Source organism: Rana temporaria, chromosome 2 (assembly GCF_905171775.1).
Source record: "Rana temporaria chromosome 2, aRanTem1.1, whole genome shotgun sequence".
NCBI lineage: Eukaryota > Metazoa > Chordata > Amphibia > Anura > Ranidae > Rana > Rana temporaria.
This window is the reverse complement of record NC_053490.1, coordinates 415931844-415951068: the sequence shown is the minus strand read 5'-3', so window position 1 is coordinate 415951068 and position 19225 is coordinate 415931844. Positions and strand designations below refer to the sequence as shown.

At 39.2% G+C, this 19225-nt stretch overlaps 1 protein-coding gene across 1 annotated transcript in view; it reads left to right on the top strand.

Moving 5' to 3' along the window:
• IL1RAPL1 (interleukin 1 receptor accessory protein like 1) overlaps nt 1-19225 on the top strand; it is a 1739707-nt gene that overhangs the window by 1703440 nt on the left and 17042 nt on the right. The window contains exon 9 of the mRNA XM_040338202.1: nt 14925-15068. Within this exon, the coding sequence (XP_040194136.1) occupies nt 14925-15068 (144 nt within the window). The remainder of the gene's footprint in view (nt 1-14924; nt 15069-19225) is intronic.

The following is a 19225-nucleotide window of genomic DNA, read 5'->3' as shown; positions in this document are numbered from 1 at the left end:
AAAAAAATAAATAATGACAGCAACAATTCTGCAACTGAGCAAATTTCAGTGATTTTAATTTGATTACATTATTGAATAATTTTTATTATAATTATATTATTATTTGTTATAATTATTTATAATTATTTATTATATTATAATTTATAATTTTGTTTTTAAAAAAATGTCATACCCGGGATGCCTATTAGAATCTTGTTTGGTCAGATTTAAGTGAGTTATTTCTAAAAATTACAGACCTACAATATAAAACGCCAAATTTCCTTGCAAATAATGGTACCGCTTTCAGCATGTTTTTTCTGAAAGAATCATACCGCCAGGGAGGTTAATACTCATCTGGGATTCTTGCGATTCAGCGATGTGCATTAGAGCTGAGCTTCTCTCGGGTCTCTCATTCCTCAATGGCTTAGACAGCAGTGGGAGCCATTGGCTCCTTCTAATAACAATCACAGCCAGTGAGCCAATGAGGAGAGAGCGGGGGTGGGGCTGAGCTGCCGGTCTGTGTGTCTTATGGACGCATAGATTGGGGCTCGAGGGTCTTGCTATTGGAGGCACTGGCCGAAGAGAAGAAGCCAGGAGTGTTGGCGGGGGACCGAGGAGGATCAGGGCTGCTCTGTGCAAAACTGCTGTATGGAGCAGGTAAATAAAACATGTTTTTTATAAAATATTTTTTTTTACCTTTAATGTCACTTTACATGAACAAGCTAACGTTAGAAGCTCATCTGCTTCTATGCAGAGCTGCACCAGATTTTGTACTCTCCAGTTTTATTAAATTAACCCCATTGTGTAAGAAAGAGTGTCAAGAGTCTCATCAGTTTATAACCAGTAAAATGGAAATAAGAAGGAAATCTTTTGAACTATTGTAAATTATAAAAATAATTTTTATTTTTACAGGAAAACCATCCCACAATGTTTTGCTTTAAACTGGAGTGTGTCAAAACATTTCTACCTCTATATTATTTTTTTTTTTTTTTTTTTTTTTATAAAACTACTTCCTCTTTAAACTCACTTGGGTTTTTTGACAGATGCTTAAAGCCAGGAACTACTATAAATAATGAAGAATAATATACCAAATAATTAAATCAGATAAACTAATGAAAGCCATATGATTTAATTTCCTAGCACAACATAGAACAGATGACAGTCCCTGCATATTGTAGAAATGCATCCAATGCCAATAATCAAACAGGAACATAGCATATGGTATTATAGTTATATAACCAAGTCTCTATTTTACATGCATTATCACGCATTAGGATGAAGGCTGAGATCAAAGACATGTAATTATACTAGGATAGTTTTGCCAGTACTAGCAAAGATGCCATTGGTTATCAGGCTGCCCTTCCATTATTTACTTTGCCTACGCTTCATAAGGTACACGCACACCAGGAAAAAACATATTTCATCAGTTTGAATTCTAATATGTCATTAGGTTGAAAGAAATGCCATTTTTGAAATGTTGGCAGGTATTGAAAGACAGCAACATCCAAAATGCAGTATCTATATAAACTAATCTGAAATAACTAAATTTGTATAGTTAAAACAGGCTTGGGATGTTTTCTCTGAACTACAACCTATACAGTAGCTGGAATTTTACACCATAAAGCGACTCTTGAATATTAAAATCCCTAGCAATGCACACTCTACCAAATAAGAGTTTATATCTATCTTATCCCCTGCATGCACTGCCAAATACTGCCTCATTTAAAGAAATTATCCCCACAAGACAGAGAAACAAACACTTGTGGGAGAGTTAAGCCTGATTCACACCTATGCAGGTGGCAGTTTGCATATTGCAGGTGCATTTTGCGTTTTCCAATACATGCTTTTCATTCATTGAAGTCTATGGAACCAAAAAACAGAAAAAAGTCCCTGGCCCTTTCCATAAAATGCACAGATGTGAATTATATCCATAGGAAACAATGTCATATGGACTGTAGTGTGTTTCTGTAAAACTGAAAACGCGCTAAAATGCATAGGTGTGAAAAAGGACTAAATCACTTTAATTCTTCCTGTTGTACTGACAGGCCGAAGACAGGTAGTGAGGGGATAATCTTTCCAATTGGGTCACAAACAGAAATAAAAAGCTGACAGAAATTTTAACCCCCTTTCACTCTATCAAAAAAGGTCTGGGGTTACCTTTCCGTCCCTGCTTTAATTACTAGATTGATAGGAAAAATACCCACAAAGTACCCTTGCACCCACATTAAGAGGTAAAATCCTTATGCCCTGTACACACGATCAGTTCATCCGATGAAAACGGACCGATGGATTTTTTCTTCAGATATCTGATGAAGCTGACTTTCATCAGTCTTGCCTACACACCATCAGTTAAAAATCAGTTTGTGTCAGAACGCGGTGACGTACAATGCGTACGACGGCACTATAAAGGGGAAGTTCCATTCGGATGGCGCCACCCTTGGGGCTGCCTTTGCTGATTTCATGTTAGTAAAAGACGATTCACGCTTTTCAGTATGTTACAGCGTGATGAATGTGCTATCGCCATTACGAATGCTAGTTTTACCCAATTCAGTCTGAGCATGCATTGATTTTTAACTGATGGACTTACCCACAGACGATCGTTTTTTTTCTATCGGTTTTTTAACCATGTGAAAATTTTAAAACAGGTTCTATATTTTTTTACCGATTGAAAAAAAAGATAGGGCCCACACACGATCGGTTCGTCCAATCAAAACGGTCCATCAGTCCGTTTTCATCAGACAAACCGATCGTGTGTACAGGACATAACACTTTCATACCGATTACTAAATGATTAGTAATACAATTGTGACACAATGATATTGCACTCATTTCCTTCTACACTTTGCCTAACCTTCAGTTTCTAAAGTTCCTAAAGATGCAGCATAGAGACAGGAGACAAACTTTATATATTTTGGTCCTGCCCCAATTATTCAGAAGTTTATAAATCACTTTGTACTTACAGAATGCATATTTCTTCCTCAACTACATGACATCCCTACAAATCTATGAAAAAAGATCAATGATGATACACTTAGTTAATGCAGTGCTCTGTAAGTCTTGGGCTCCTCTGAGAATAGGGCAATAGTTACATTGTGTTGAGGACATTAAGTTGATGGAAGACTTGCCCAGTTAAATCAAAGGCCTAAACATCAAATTTAGAACTGCCTTTCTTGCCTGGTGGATTTTTCCAAATCTCCTTTCCCTAATATTCCAAAAATGAAGTTCAATGCTTCCAAGCATGCGTCGACTTGATTCTGAGCATGCATGTTTTTTTCTCCGTCGGAGTTCCACACAGACGATCAGAATTTCCGACACAATTTTTTTCCATCGGAAAAAAAACAAAACATGTTCTATTTCTAAACTCCGATGGAAAAAGGTCTGATGGGACCCACATACAGTCGGAATATCCGATGAAAAAATTCCATCTGACTTTTTTCAACGAAAATTTTGATCGTGTGTACAAGGCATTAGACTTTACATAGAAAGCATTTAGTGCACACATAATCTACAATTGCTTTGAACAAATGAAAGTACAGTTAGTAATATTAATAATAATTTAGAAAAAAAAACACATTTTTTTTTCATATGGATATTTGGCCTGTTGTCAACGAGATAGACAAAACCAACATGAATTTAATTTGCTTCTGCCTATTTACCTTGTAGGTTTGAATATAATACAAAAAAAACAGCAGTGCCAGATATGGCTGAAAATGTTGTTACACACAGTGAATTAAAACATATATAAAAAAGAATTTATATAGATAGTATAGTTATTCTTTTTTTAGACATAAGAATCAATTACAAAAGAAACACTATCTTATAGAAAAAGGTAATCGTCAAACAGAATCTACCCAAGGATTTTAAATATCCTAAAAGGAAGACAATGATATTGTGGCTCCAGTGAAATATGTACTGCAAACCCCCATATCCACATAAAATAACAAAACAATGGCTACAGTTTTGGGCCATGTCATCAGCCTATGAAACAAGAAATCTACTGTGTTGTAAAATAGTGCAGCACCCCTTGACCCCTGGAGGCATGAGGTAGGGGTGAACCAACATTTCACCTCAGGGTATAGATTACTCAGACAATAGTGGGCACTAGTCACTTTAAGGTACAAACAAAAAGGAGTTTATTGACTCTCCAGGGAGAGAGGGGTAGGGAGTACAGAACACATGTTAATGGCCTGCAAACTCAATAGTACAAAAATATGAGACACCAGTACAGAAATGATGTACCATCTTAATAACAGCCATGTCCATTGACAACCAAATCTTTCACTGTAGCTGCATCAGTAGTCTTGATGTTCCCATTTTGATGCTTTCCCAGACTCTCCACAAGTTCCTCACTCAGGACTCAGGTGACATCATCGCGTACGACGAGCATGCACTCGTCACATTCAATGCCGTCGCCGCCATCTAGTTTCACCCTACCTATGCCGTGGAAGCTACCGCGCATGCGTCAAAGTCATTTTGAGCATGCATGGGTTTCCACGGCGACAGGTAAGTATACACACTCTCTGGTTTCTCGACGGGAAACAGGCCGACAAGAATCTCGACGAGAAAAAAGAGAGCAGGTTCTCTTTTTTTCTCGTCGAGATTCTGGCGAAATTTCCTGATGAGAAACCTGAATGCCTCATACACACAAACGATAATCTCGGCAAGAAGCAGTTTTCTTGCTGGTTTTTGCCGAGAAAACCAGTCGTGTGTACACCACAGAGCCTCAAGCACCAGGAATCATTAGGCAGGCAGATTTCTTCTATTCCAAGCAAATGTACAGGCCAGAGTCTCGGGGAAAGAGAGAGGTTACTTAGCCCTCCCCAAATATATATACTCTCCCCCAGCAAGCACCCATCAGTTTTATTGTAGTTTCTTATACTAATACTAGCAGGGCTGCTGATAAGGCAGTAAAACCAGCCCTGTTGTACTGGGCTCCGGAAGCTTTATAGTTAATTTCTGGCTAAATAAATAAAAGGATTTTACTCAATGTACTTAATGTACACACCCCCGTTCCTACTTGATTTCCAGGGTGTAATTACATTTTCCTGGGAAGCATCAGGTCAATAGAGGGGCCCAGGAAGTGAGAGCAGAGGAGGGACTTTTTATTTTATTTTCAGGGCTCAGGCAGAAAAGCCCATGATGCATAATGCACTGTATATGTTATAGTTCTGCCCATGCATTGAGGGAGAGACTTATGTGAGGTGGGCAGGTCACTGAGAGCGCGCAGAAGATGTAACCTGGCTGTGTGTGTTGGTGCACAGCTTCAGACAAGCAGCGGCACACACCACACACATTGGCAATGGCTACTGTGGAAGGAATGTACAGTCCTCAGAAACCCTGCTGTGTTCTTCTGATCATTGCAATTATGATGATCACAGAACAACAGGCCCTCTATGGCTTTATCACAGTGTTACTTGGCTGTTGGGTGCTGACTTTGTTAACTTTTGGATGTACTGTGTGTAACAAAGTACAGCCATAATAAAGTATATTCAGCACCCACCAGCCAAGCGATACTGTGGCAGAGTCATAGAGGTCCTGCTATGATCATCATTAAGATGATGATCTTAAGCATAAAATGCTACTTTACACATGTGTTTGGAGGTAAGGGGGCAGTAAAATGCTCAGCTGAGCTGCATTTTTAACCTCCCACTCCCACTACCATTCACCCAAGCTGTACAATTAGGTGTGTCTGCCACGTTTTCATAGGGATATGATTGAAAGCTCCATGTAGTTCTATGGGAGTCCAGATGCAAATGGACTTGTCTGTTTACATCTGCGTATCTGTGGGTCCATTCAGATCCAGAAAAAAATAATGGAAAAGGACGGCGTTCTTTTCTTTTTTCCAGACCTAAAGATGGCAGATTAGAGGTAGTCTGATATAAATAGACACAAGTGCATTTCCATCTGGCCACCCATAGAGCCATCACAAGTCCACCCCTGTCTGCTGTGTGGAGTATGCAGACACAAACTGAACAGGCATGGACGTCAAAACACTCAAGCCTCGTACACACGCTCGTTTTTCATAACACCAGAAAACTGCTGGCAGAGCTTTTTGCAAAGAAAACTGTCCCTGTGTATTGTTTCACGTCGAGAAATCTGCTGTGAATCTTGATGAGAAAAAAAGAGAACCTTCTCTCTATTTTCTCATCGAGAGTCTCAATTTTCTTGTTGTGATTCTCGTTGGGGCTGGTTTACGATGAGAAAAACATTCGTGGGTATGCTTTTCCGAGTCTTAAAAACCTGCGCATGGTCAGAATCAAGTATGAGACGGGAGCGCACCTTCGGTAAAACTAGTGTTCATAATGGAGATAACACATTCGTCACGCTGTAACAGACTGAAAAGTACGAAGAATGAAAAGCACAAATCGTCTCTCACCAAACTTTTACTAACACGCGGTAACATGAGAAAAAGCAGCCCCAAGGGGGGCGCCAGTGAAATGAAACTTCCCCTTTATAGTGCTGTCATATATGTTGTACGTCACCGAGTTTTAGAACTATGAGATTTTGGCTTGACAGTGTGTATGCAAGGAAAGCTAGACAAGAATCCTGTCAAGCTTGAGAAGAATCACGTCGAGAAAAACCAAGTTCTTTTTTACGACGGGATTCTCGGCCGTGTGTACAGGGCTTAAGATTTATCCCATTTAGCTTTAATTCAGCAGGGAATCCACTCACTGATTCCCTGCTGAGCAGAGCAGCCCTGTTTGAAAGAGAACCTATGCTGGAAAGGCAGTGGAGGGGAAAGTGCATATGCTGCAACCACAGTACTGTTTGCACAGCAAAAATTATCCCCACTGTTACCACTGACCATGTTCTCTGCTGATTACAAGCTCTCTGACAATTTTCAGAAATCGTAAGAGCAAGAATACGCATGCTCAGAAACAAAAGAATACATACAAAACAATTCAACACATTACGTCCCTTCTGAAGTTGTATTCTGTCCTCTGAAAAATGTTGTCCTAAAATCTAGGCGTGTGAATGAGGCCTCGTACACATGACCGAAAAACTCGACGGGCGAAACACATTGTTTTGCTCATCGAGTTCCTTGTGAAGCCATCGAGAAACTCGACAATCCAATTTTCTCCATTCCCATCAAGGAAATTTTTGGACGTTTCCTCGACGAAAATGTACACACGACTGGTTTCCTCGGCAAAAAAATATCTCCCAGCAAGTTTCTTGCTGGTTTTTGCAGAGAAACTCGGTCGTGTGTACGAGGCCTGAGACTTTTCACCAGAGGTACCAGTGACACCTACTGGGAGAAGGAAGAAACCAGAGCTTCATATAAATGAAAAATTCTGGTTGGCCACACATCCACGGAAATCAACTTTATTAAAAATCTTCAATAAAAAAACATTAATGAAGAGATACAGCATACACAGCTAACGAGTTTAACATGTAAAGCTGTGCTTAATCATAGCTTTCCAAATCTCCTTTCCCTAATATTCCAAAAATGAAGTTCAATGCTTCCAAGCATGCGTCGACTTGATTCTGAGCATGCATGTTTTTTTCTCCGTCGGAGTTCCACACAGACGATCAGAATTTCTGACACAATTTTTTTCCATCGGAAAAAAACAAAACATGTTCTATTTCTAAACTCCGATGGAAAAAAGTCTGATGGGACCCACATACAGTCGGAATATCCGATGAAAAAATTCCATCTGACTTTTTTCAACGAAAATTTCGATCGTGTGTACAAGGCATTAGACTTTACATAGAAAGCATTTAGTGCACACATAATCTACAATTGCTTTGAACAAATGAAAGTACAGTTAGTAATATTAATAATAATTTAGAAAAAAACAAAACACATTTATTTTCATATGGATATTTGGCCTGTTGTCAACGAGATAGACATAAGAATCAATTACAAAAGAAACACTATCTTATAGAAAAAGGTAATCGTCAAACAGAATCTACCCAAGGATTTTAAATATCCTAAAAGGAAGACAATGATATTGTGGCTCCAGTGAAATTTGTAATTAATAAACATTTTAAAATTGAATATGTTTATAAATGGGCTCCATTGACTGATTACTTGGTTTAAAATTGTTCGTGTCTTCTCAGCTCAGTACTAGTCCTACCAGTAAAGTGAAGTGTACTAATTCTACCTGTTCAACAGCACAGCTAAAGTAATCTATCCGGGATTATTTACTGCAGGAATAGTGAACATTCACAAAGCAATGTGAATGTCCATTCAAAATTCCTGTATATCCAGAACTTTTTTAGAAGTAGATTGCCGATCAGCAGCAAGGCTGACAGGGCACATTTACACTGATAATCAGAGCACTGATCATCAATGCCTTGATCATCAGTACAGCCCCATCAGTGTCAATCAATGCCCATCAGTGTAACTTATTAGTGCCCATCGGTACAGCTTATCTGTGCCCATCAGTGCTGCAAATCAGTGACCATCAGTGCTGCCTATCAGTGCTCATTAGTCCTGCCCATCAGTGCTGCCTCATCAGTGCAGCCTCATCAGTGTCCATTAGTGCAGCATTAGTGAAGAAGAAAATGTACTTATTTTCAAAAAAAATCTGTCTTTTTTTATTGTTTAATTTGGGTACAGTCTTGCATGACCGCGCATTTGGCATTCAAAGCATGACAGCTCTGAAAGCTGAAAATTGGCCTGGGCAGGAAAGGGGTGAAAGTGCTCAGTATTGAAGTGATTAAAGTAAACACAGCTTCACTTGATTTGCTAAACTATGAGAGTTCACTTTGCTAAGAGAAAAAAAAAAATCCCTTGTAAGTCTACTAACTCAACCGCAATGGGTTCTTTTGTGGCGGATCCTTTGTTTTTCTAGTGATTTTTTTGTTTTTACTAAAGGTGTATCATTTATGGCAACACATTTGCCGGGTATTAATATGATCTATGATCAACAAAACTTTTCAATTTGAATTCTGCATTAAAAATGTGTAGTTGTTCAACATTTGATGATCCATCAAAATAAATTTAAATTAAATGTTAATCCAAGCAAGAGCTGGGGAGAAATATTCTTAAGATAAGGAACATTTTTTCTGTGCATAATTTAATTGAAGCTAGTGCTTTGTCTGTGCTGAGGTTTTAACTAAACAAATATCCTTCTATTAAAAGAGCCGTATTTCTCAGCACTGCATATTCCATGCTGCTGCCCATTAATTATAAAACTAGACAGCACAGTAAATAGCTACTTTGCCAAAAAATAATGTTATGCACTTTTTTTTATAAAATCAAAGTCAGTAGCTAACCACTAATTTAAATATTAAGGGAGCATTGTGGACAAATTGTAAGATAAAATAAAAATAAATACAGTATATTGTATGTACAGCTATTAAATTAACAAATAGTTAAGGGTTAGAGCCCCTGTCAGGCTTCACTGATACTTGGATCTCCATTGCAAAGATGTCCCTTCACTTTTTGTTCTTAGGACAACCTTTTATAGGAAAATCAGAAAAAAAGAGGCATACAAATGATAAAACACAGATATTCTACTATTCCTCTAGAAATGTATAAAAAAACATTAGTACTACTGCCTCCAACTATAGTAAAACCTGTCAGGAGTTTGAATCCTTCCCCACTCTATCCAAAACTTTTTCTATAAATACACTTTAAATACGGGTGTAACATGTAACATGTTACAAAAGGTGGGGTTGATTTACTAAAGCTGAAAAGTACAAAATCTGGTGCAGCTCTACAAAGAAACCAATCTGCTTCCATTTTTTGTCAAAGCTTAATTGAACAAGCTGAAGTTAGAAACCGATTGACACAGATTTTGCATTCTCCAGTTTTAGTAAATCAACCCCGGTGCACTTACCCTTTAATTAGAAATTTTCATTAGAAATTTTCATTAGAAATGAGTGTTTACCTCCAAAGCATACTTGATCTAATGTATTTATTGTTACATAGAAATAGCATTAAGCCCCATACTCACAATCAGAATACCGTACAATAAATACCACTTTTGAAGAGATCGTATGATACTATGATCGTTAGTACACATCTTTCGTCCAAAATATTCCAGAGGTTGCTAATGGAAACTGACAGCTGGGCAGGGAGCCAAAACATCTACCCCCTCACTAACGGAAGATCCATCACCTTTACTAGGTACCTTGCTTAACAATTGGTTGCATTGTGGCTTGAACTAGTGCTTGGTTGCCGATAGCATCTACACTGCTTTTCTTCCTTGACTTGCCAAGTAGACCTTTTGTAGAGGTAGAGCTTTGTACCCCACATGTGCCTTATTGACTTTGGCCCTTTTGATACCCCAAAAAACAATATGCATTCCTTTGAATAACTTCAGACCAGGTTTGGGACAGTAAATGAAACTTAACTGAGCATTCAGCAACACACTTCAACAACAAAGCACACTGAAACAGAGTCCAGTCCTAACTAACTAATGCAAGCTGCCCAAAGAAACAAAATCCATTCAGTAATGGCAGGTTGCTAGTCCAGGAAGAATCCCAGCAGGGTGGCCCAGAAAGAGGCCATATGCTACAGTAGGACTACATGTTCCAAGAGTTCTTCCTCTGTAAATCCCATGTAGAAGAGAAAGAGATATAGCTCTGATCCCTCTTCTGTATTTATTGTACATGGCTTACAGCAGGGGGCAGGACTCAGAAAGCCCATGAAAAGGGTCTAGACACAGTTAACCCTTCCTAGTCCAAGCAGAATGAATTAGCTGCATAGCTTTACAGTGCAATTAATATAACAACAGGAATACATTCAATGGCACCCCACAAGCACTTGCTTACATGTTCAATGTCAAAATTGTCTTGTAAGTCAATGCTTAACCTTGATTTAAGTTGGTAAATATGTAAATGCTAAAGCGCTTAAACTGTCATTGTCACAAATAGTTGATTTTGCTTTTGCAAATAGAGACCTGCTAACCTAATGTGGAACATTACTCATAACAACTTGGTAAAAAATAATGTTCTTTATCACATACATTCCACATTAATAATTATGCTACCAAAATTAGTGTGTGCTGTAAATTGGCTCCAGCATTGTTCCGGTCTCTTCTTGCCTGAGGCTGTCATTTTGCTGAAGCCCAGAGACCCTGAACTGGCTGTCTGCAGATTGGCCTCTACAAATTTATAATATAAATACTTTTTTCCCCCTTTTTTTTTATAAGTGATCACATTCCCTCTGTTACCTCTGTTCTCAGCTGCATAAGTGCTGGGGGGGTAGGAGAAGCAACAGTACACTGAGCTTCTCAGTGTAGGCTGTGCAGGGGAGGCAAGTCAGGACAAGTCTGATCATTGGAGGAGAGCAGGCTGAGTTCCCAGCATAGCTAGAGAACTGACTGTGGCGTGTTCTCCTGCCTAGTGTGGTCAGTTTTTAGGTAGAAAGCAGAGTGACTGGCAGGAACACCAGTTATTTTACATGAAGGAAGCAATACAAATAGAACAGAATCATTTTTTCATACAAGTACATGGTACAGCAGGCACATATAAGAAATATGAAATACAGGGGTAAGAAATGCTTACATTTTCTGACTAAAGTTCCACTTTAAACAAGAACAGGACATAAGGTAGATCATTGTTAATGGCACTTGAAGACAAAAACAGCAGCTGTAAAAAACATCCAGTGTGCATGAGGCCCTACTGTATCTTTCCCATTCCATAACAGCAGACACGTTTTTCTAAGCAGCACATTTGTTTCATGTCTATCCAAACCTCCTATCATTGTGCCTCAGTTGCAAACAATAAACAAGATGTATTCTTTGAAACAAGCCAATTCCCATTCTAGTATCTGTTTTATTACATAAAATTGCTTGTCGCCTACAAGTTGTAAATTATTATTATAAATATAATTACAACATTTCCATTTTGCAGGTTTGATAAAAGTTAAGTTGTAAGCTCCCAAGGTTTTTGCGTAATCAGCCATAAATCATTCAATAATAGATTTGTATTTATTGATATGTTTCTCTCTTTTAAAACCAGAATCCTAGTTTGTATCAAAATAGCAGTTGCATAGAGTATACTGCCTATTGGTGCACCTAAACTAGCAGCCAGAAATACATTTTCATGCAGTAATACTGTATATAAATACTGTATGTCATAGTTTGAATGTAACGCTTCAAAATATATCTGCCATGACTGTATTTATAAATGTGTTTTAAAATGTTTATTTTTCAACATTTTCAAAAAGCAAGTGACTCCTTTGGAAGCTATAGTAAACTTTCTGGGCCAGATTCACAAAAGAGATACGATGGCGTATCTCCTGATACGCCGTCGTATCTCTGAGATACGATTGTCGTATCTATGCGCCTGATTCATAGAATCAGGTTACGCATAGATAGCCCTAAGATCTGACAGGTGTAAGTGACTTACACCGTCGGATCTTAGGCTGCAGTTCTAGGCCGGCCGCTATGTGGCGATTCCATTGCGGTCGGCGTAGAATATGCAAATGACTAGTTACGCCGATTCACGAACGTCCGCGTTGCCCATCGCTCTAAATTTACGTTGTTTCCGTAGAGATACGTTGCGTAAAACTAAGCATGCCCTCTAGGTGGTCTAACCAATGTTAAGTATGGCCGTCGTTCCCGCGTCAAATTTTTTAATTTCACGTTGTTTGCGTAAGTCGTCTGTGAATGGCGCTGGACGCCATTTACGTTAACGTCGAAACCAATGACGTCCTTGTGACGTCATTTAGCGCAATGCACATCGGGAAGTTTTAGGGACGGAGCATGCGCAGTACGTTCGGCACGGGAACGTGCCTAATTTAAATGGTCCCCGCCCCATTTGAATTAGGCGGGCTTGCGCCTGGCGGATTTACGCTACGCCGCCGCAAGTTTACAGGTAAGTGCTTTGTAAATCAGGCACTTATGCTGTAAACTTGCGGCGGTGTAACGTAAATGGGATACGTTACGCTGCCGCAGCGTAGCCCATGTGAATCTGTGTGTAAACATTTTAAACTGGACCTCTTCTTTGCCGAGTGCAAAGTAACATTTTGTTTTTTTAGTCACCTTTACAACATTTCTACCCCTGCCAGATTACCTATAGGAGCCAAGTGAAATACCCAGTACTGCTGTGAACAGGTGTGCTTGTGACTCTTACCTCTCCTTTCCAGGATGCTGCACTGGGTGCCTGAGCAGTCCATAACCAGGCTGCATGAACTGTCACTTGGTAGGATGAGGGAGGGGGTGATCTTTAAACTGTGTAAGCTACAATTAGGCCAACATGGAGCTTAAACAATGCCTTTCCACCTAGATCTAGTAGGCAGGTAGGGAGGGAGCAAAAGGAAGATGTCACATACCCGGTTGAAGGCTGAGGTGCTAAGAGTGCTTCCGTTGCGGCTGAGTGCAGGGCACTCCTAAAGGTGGTGACAGGGAGTGCTATGCCCAAAAAAGCAGAGGTTGTCAGCAGCGATAGGCTGAGTGATGAAACATTTGCTGGATGGTGGCTGGATGAGCAGGATGCACTGCTGGGCAGGGGTCCCTCAGATGTACCAGATGAGACTTGGCTGAAGGGTAAACCAGGAAAAGGGTCAGGAGCAAGGCCAGTAGTCATACACTGAGTATTAGCGAGGGGAAAGACAGCAAGCAGGGTCAGGAGTAAGCAAGGGTTATACACTGACAATCAGGCAGCAGAGGAGTCCAGAAGAGCAAGCCAGAGGTCATACATGGGTACAGCAGACAGGAGTCAATGGAACAAGCCGAGGGTCAATAGCTGGGAATGGAGACAAGACAGGTCAAAGGCAAGATGGGTCGGTAACAGGAAATCCAATAGCATCAAAAACAGTAAATAACAATGTGCCTTTGCAATCTGATATGCAATACTTTTTTTTTCTCAGTTTTAGTTGTCAGGTTTGCATATATTGATCTGCCAAATGTCAGGCCTCGTACACACGACCGAGGGATTTTTCTGGGATTTTTTTTTGCCGAGAAAACCGGTCGTGTGTACATTTTTTGACGAGGAAACTGTTGAGGATCCCATCGAGCCAAAAGGAGAGCATGTCTCCCTTTTCCTCGACGGGAATGGAGAAACTTGCCTTGTCGAGTTCCTCGACAGCCTAACAAGGAACTCGACGAGGAAAACGTTGTGTTTCGCCCGTCGAGTTCCCGTCGTGTGTACGAGGCTTCAGTCATTTTTTTTTTAATTAACCAAATGCTTGTAGCTGACAAATGCTTTGCACACCAGAAATATGAGCGTGTAAACCCTTTGAGGGCTGTAAATATGTACTCTGACATTTTGCCACCAGCCTGTATCCCCTCAGCACCAGGCAGATGTTTCAAGACGGGTCCCTGAGGAAAATTAGCCCCAAATAAAAATGACAATGTGCCTTATAAATGCATAAAACTGTGAGATCTAACTTAGGGATTACAAACTCTGAGTTATAATTAATATACATTTTTGATTACTACTACTAAATATTTGGGACCATCACCCATTATGTATATCCTAATCTTTTCAGACCATATCACTTAAATCAATTAATAAGCAGCAGCAGCTAGCCTGATTTGTTAATATATGGCCAACTCTAGGATCTTTTTTTATATTACATTTTTATTGAAGGATTACCAAGAATATACAGAGAATGAAACTGGACAGCAGGTATAGGTTACAGAAATAATCAGAGCAAACAACAGAGATATCAAACATGGAGAATGTTATCATGTATCTAACAGGGATTACAACAGTAATTTAACGGTCAGTTATAACTTTAGACAAATACCCATTATCACAGTCCAGGGGTAATATTAAATTGGGGTAAAATTTAAATAAAATAACATATAATAACATAAAATAAAGTACAATACTGCAAAGTAAATAAGATAAATAAAGGAGATGGGGTTTGAGATGGACATATTTCAAGGTTCAATGAAATGAGGGTCGATAGTCATTGAGTGGATAGTTATCATCTAGGATCTTTCTGTCATGATAACAACCCTAAATGCACTGCAATGCCGCTGATGTTGCAATATCGTAACTTACAAATGATAAATTGTTGTTCTTTTTTTGCATTTTAGAACTGATGTACACAGTTGAACTCGCTGGAGGCCTGGGAGCCATTCTTCTGCTGCTTGTGTGTCTGGTCACCATCTATAAATGTTACAAGATTGAACTCATGCTTTTTTATAGAAATCATTTTGGCACTGAGGAACTTGATGGTGGTAAGGAATTATTCATATTTTGTTGTTATTCAAATAATAGGAAATACAAATTATGTTACAGCAAAATTGTCATTTTACAGTACAGTGAAAGTAAATAACATCAACTTTCCAATTTTAATTATTTTTCTCATAAAAACATTGTGATCAAATGTTAAATTAATAAATCTATCTTCTTGGATCTAAATGAGAAATAGAGACAAAACATGAAATATAGTAATAAATATGGCACATAAATAGCTATTTATCAATCTTGGCTGTTTACTTATTTATTTTGTTTGTAATTTCATTGTTTGTCAGAAGAAACATGTTGTAAATATGGTGGGATGTGGGCAGAAATGGGGAAATAAAAAGAGAATTGGAAATGTGTGCTATTTCAGGTTTTCTGGAATTACTATATCAACAATAGGGCCTCATATTCCACAGAGTGAAAAGAAAACCTTGACCCCTAGTCCCTCCCCCGTCCTTCCCCACCAAAATTGTATCCTATGAGGAGTTGTAAAGGAAAAAAAAATTGCCTAAAATTAATGTCTGCAAGGTAGACAGACAGAATAGTGTAATGATTCTGTTAAAAAACAAGTAAATACCTATTAAATTCCTTCATCTATATCACCTCCAGCATTCTAGTTTCTGTTCTCTCATTCACTTCCTGGTTTGCGGCGCTCGTTCATGTAAGAACTACATTTCCCAGTATGCATTGCGGCATGCCCAATAATTCACACCTCCTTGAAGTCTCTAATACGTAGAGAGCGTCCTGCCGCACATATGTAGTTCCCAGGAAGGGGCGAGCACGTCACTGACCACCGCAGTAAAGCCTCCCTTCATGGTGGTGAGTAACAATCAGACAAGCAGGAAGTCAACAGAACAGAGAAGAAATAGAGCAACTTCTGAGCAAAAACGAACAATGAGGAAGTGAAAAGAGGAATGTCTGCAGGTAAAGGATGCTTATTATGAAAAAAATGTTTTTCCTTTACAACCCCTTTAATGACACGTTAAACAGACTGTAGACGATAGGCAACACACATGAACTACATTTGCATAGATTATGCATAGATTTATCAATGGTGATTTCTAGAGAGTTATGGAACCATGGTGGGTGAAACCGCTTTGAGATTAAATTGTCTCTGTTTAGTGAGAATCTGACCTGGGGGGATGTTTTAAGGTATGTCCCCTTTTTCAAGGTCTGAGCAGTATAACTTGTGTTGTGAAAAATTACAGGTTAGTGCAAATAAAGTATCATGGACAGGACTCAAGTGCACTAATATGGCTTTCACCTCAAGTGAAAACCAGTAGAAATACAGAATCCAACATGTTTTGGGGCTAATGAACCTTCCAACATCAGGGCTATAACACAAATCCACCAGCAAATAATGTTTATAGAATGCATGAAAAATAAATATGACATAAATGTTTGTAAGGCCCCTTTCACAAAATCCTGCCCTGCAGTCTTCAGTGTGAAAGCCTTCGGGCTTTCACACTGTCCTGCTAGCCGCATCTTTGGAGTGGGGTGTTTACCGCTCCTCCACCGCTCCTTCCCATTGGAAGCAATGGGAAACCTCTCTGCAGAGGCTCAGGCCTCGTACACACGACCGAGTTTCTCGGCAAAAACCAGCAAGAAACTTGCTGTTTTTTTTTTTTTTTTGCCGAGGAAACCGGTCGTGTGTACATTTTTCGACGAGGAAACTGTCAAGGAACTCGACGAGCCAAAAAGAGAGCATGTTCTCTTTTTCCTCAACGGGAATGGAGAAAATTGGCTTGTCGAGTTCCTCGACAGCCTAACAAGGAACGCGACGAGCAAAACGATGTGTTCCGCCCGTCAAGTTCCTCAATCGTGTGTACGAGGCCTCATTGTGGGCGGTATTAACCCTTTTTTCGGCTGCTAGCGGGGGTTAAAACCGCACCGCTAGCAGCCGAATATCGTGGTAAAAACAATGGTATAGCGGCGCTAAAAATAATAAAAAAGAAAAGAAAAGAAAGAAATGAATGTATACATGCATGAACACAAATATCTACACACATGTAATAATCTTATTTAAACTAATTAAACTAAAAAATGAAGTATCACCTGAACGGGTTCAATGTACACTGTGGCACAAATTAATTGGTTTAGAATGCCTACTACCACAGTCTAAGTGCTACTGTGCAGGGCATTACATGAAGCCAAGATAAATGTAGGTATTTACTATGTATTGGTCACATTGAAATTTTTTTTAATATGAATACATTAAGTATCTGCATCAACTGGTGTTTTTATATCTGCCTAGGATTCTGCTTTATTCTATGACCTTTAATATTGATGGATTTTGAATCAAGTGTAATTTTCAGAATGAAAAAAAAAGAAAATTCTATTATGTAGCAGACAGCAATAGAACAAACAATAAAACTAGTTTTAGCCAGTATAGCAGTATCGCGATGTGCAGCTTTGTCTCTACAACAGAAACAGTGAAATTGTTTTATAATTTCTGTCAGATTGCCCCCTACTGGGTTGATGTATTCCCTTTTCTATAAAAACAGTTAAACCATTCTGGTCCTCTTTGTGTTCCCTTAAAGGATACTAAACAATTAACAGCATGACAGCTTCTCACATTGTGTTGTTTTACTGTTTGTTTGTATTTATAAATGAGCAGTACAGAGTTTGAATTTTGAAAAGCAAGGGGAAAATAGAACAAAAATAATAAATCATTCACATAGCAGCTTTTGGGAGCAAAGCTGGGTTAGTAAAGGGTTTTGTATTTTTTCATATTATGTTATTTGTATTTGTTATGTTATCTATAAACTAAGAGATTTTTAAGGATGGTTGTTGGCAAGTATACTTATGTAATAGCTTCTTTATTTTTAGAATTTACTTGTAAATTACTTGTAAACTCAATGGCTTGGATTTACCTGTGGAAAGTTAGCAAAGTCTTTGGAGACATTTACAGTAGATTATGGCCATTTTATGCTGTGCATGATATGATAATGCTATGATAATCATATAGAAGCAGATTTCCATCATTTATATCTGAAATAATAATTATTATTCTAGCTAGGTTATGATCTGTACATAAAGTGAACCTGTGCTTTATTCCAACAGCTGTTCGTAGTATATTTACCTTGTCTGCATTCCTCATTGTTCTGTTCACTCATTAACGTGTAATAAAGGCTGTCAAAACCCAAGTCACAACTTTGGGTTTACATAGGGCTAAGGAATCTCTAAAGCCTCGTACACGAGATCAGTCCATCCGATGAAAACGGTCTGAAGGACAGTTGTCTTAAGTTAACCGATGAAGCTGACTGATGGTCCGTCGTGCGTACACACCATCAGTTCAAAAACTGATCGTGTCCGATGCTTTTGCATACTAACGATCGGTTTTGACCTATCGGTTAGGCGTCCATCAGTTCAATTTTAAAGCAAGTTCTCATTTTTTTGACCAAAGGTTAAATAACCTATGGGGCCTACACACAATTGGTTTGGACTGATGAAAACGGTCCTTCAGAACATTGTCCTCTGGTGATCCTATCGTGTGTACGAGGCCTAAGGAATCTCTCTCTGACTGCATACGACAGTACTAAGTGCTTGAACAGCCAATTGCCAAGCACCAGAGCTGGCACATGGGAGGAAGGGTAGCGAGTCACACACTTCCACATACCTGCAAATGTGCAATGTGTGTCTTGTCTGCCCTGAGTGAATAGGGCAGCAGGTGAGTGAAGGGGAAGTAAGCAAAACTAGCTGCAGGCTCCAACATTTAAAGTCATTTTATTGCATGGTAAACACAGGTTCACTTTAAAACATATATAAATATTCTGTGTGTGTATATATATATATATATATATATATACAGCTACTAGCCAGGCCTCAAGGGTTACTCGCCACCAGTGCCCCACCCAACCCCTACCATGCCCCACCCCTATGTCTGCCCCTAAACACACCCTCATAAATTATCTCATGAAGTGACACTTCAGTGTTTTATGCAGAACTAAGTTACAAACATAAGTATTAACAACTTCACTAGTGCAGCCTCACCTGTGCTCATCAATGCAGGCTCACCTATACCCACCATTGCAGCCTCACTGTGCCCTATGCAGCTTCACTGTGACCACCATTGCAGCCACACTGTACCCACCATTGCTGCCTCACTGTGCTCACCATTGGAGCCTCACTGTTCCCACCATTGCAGACT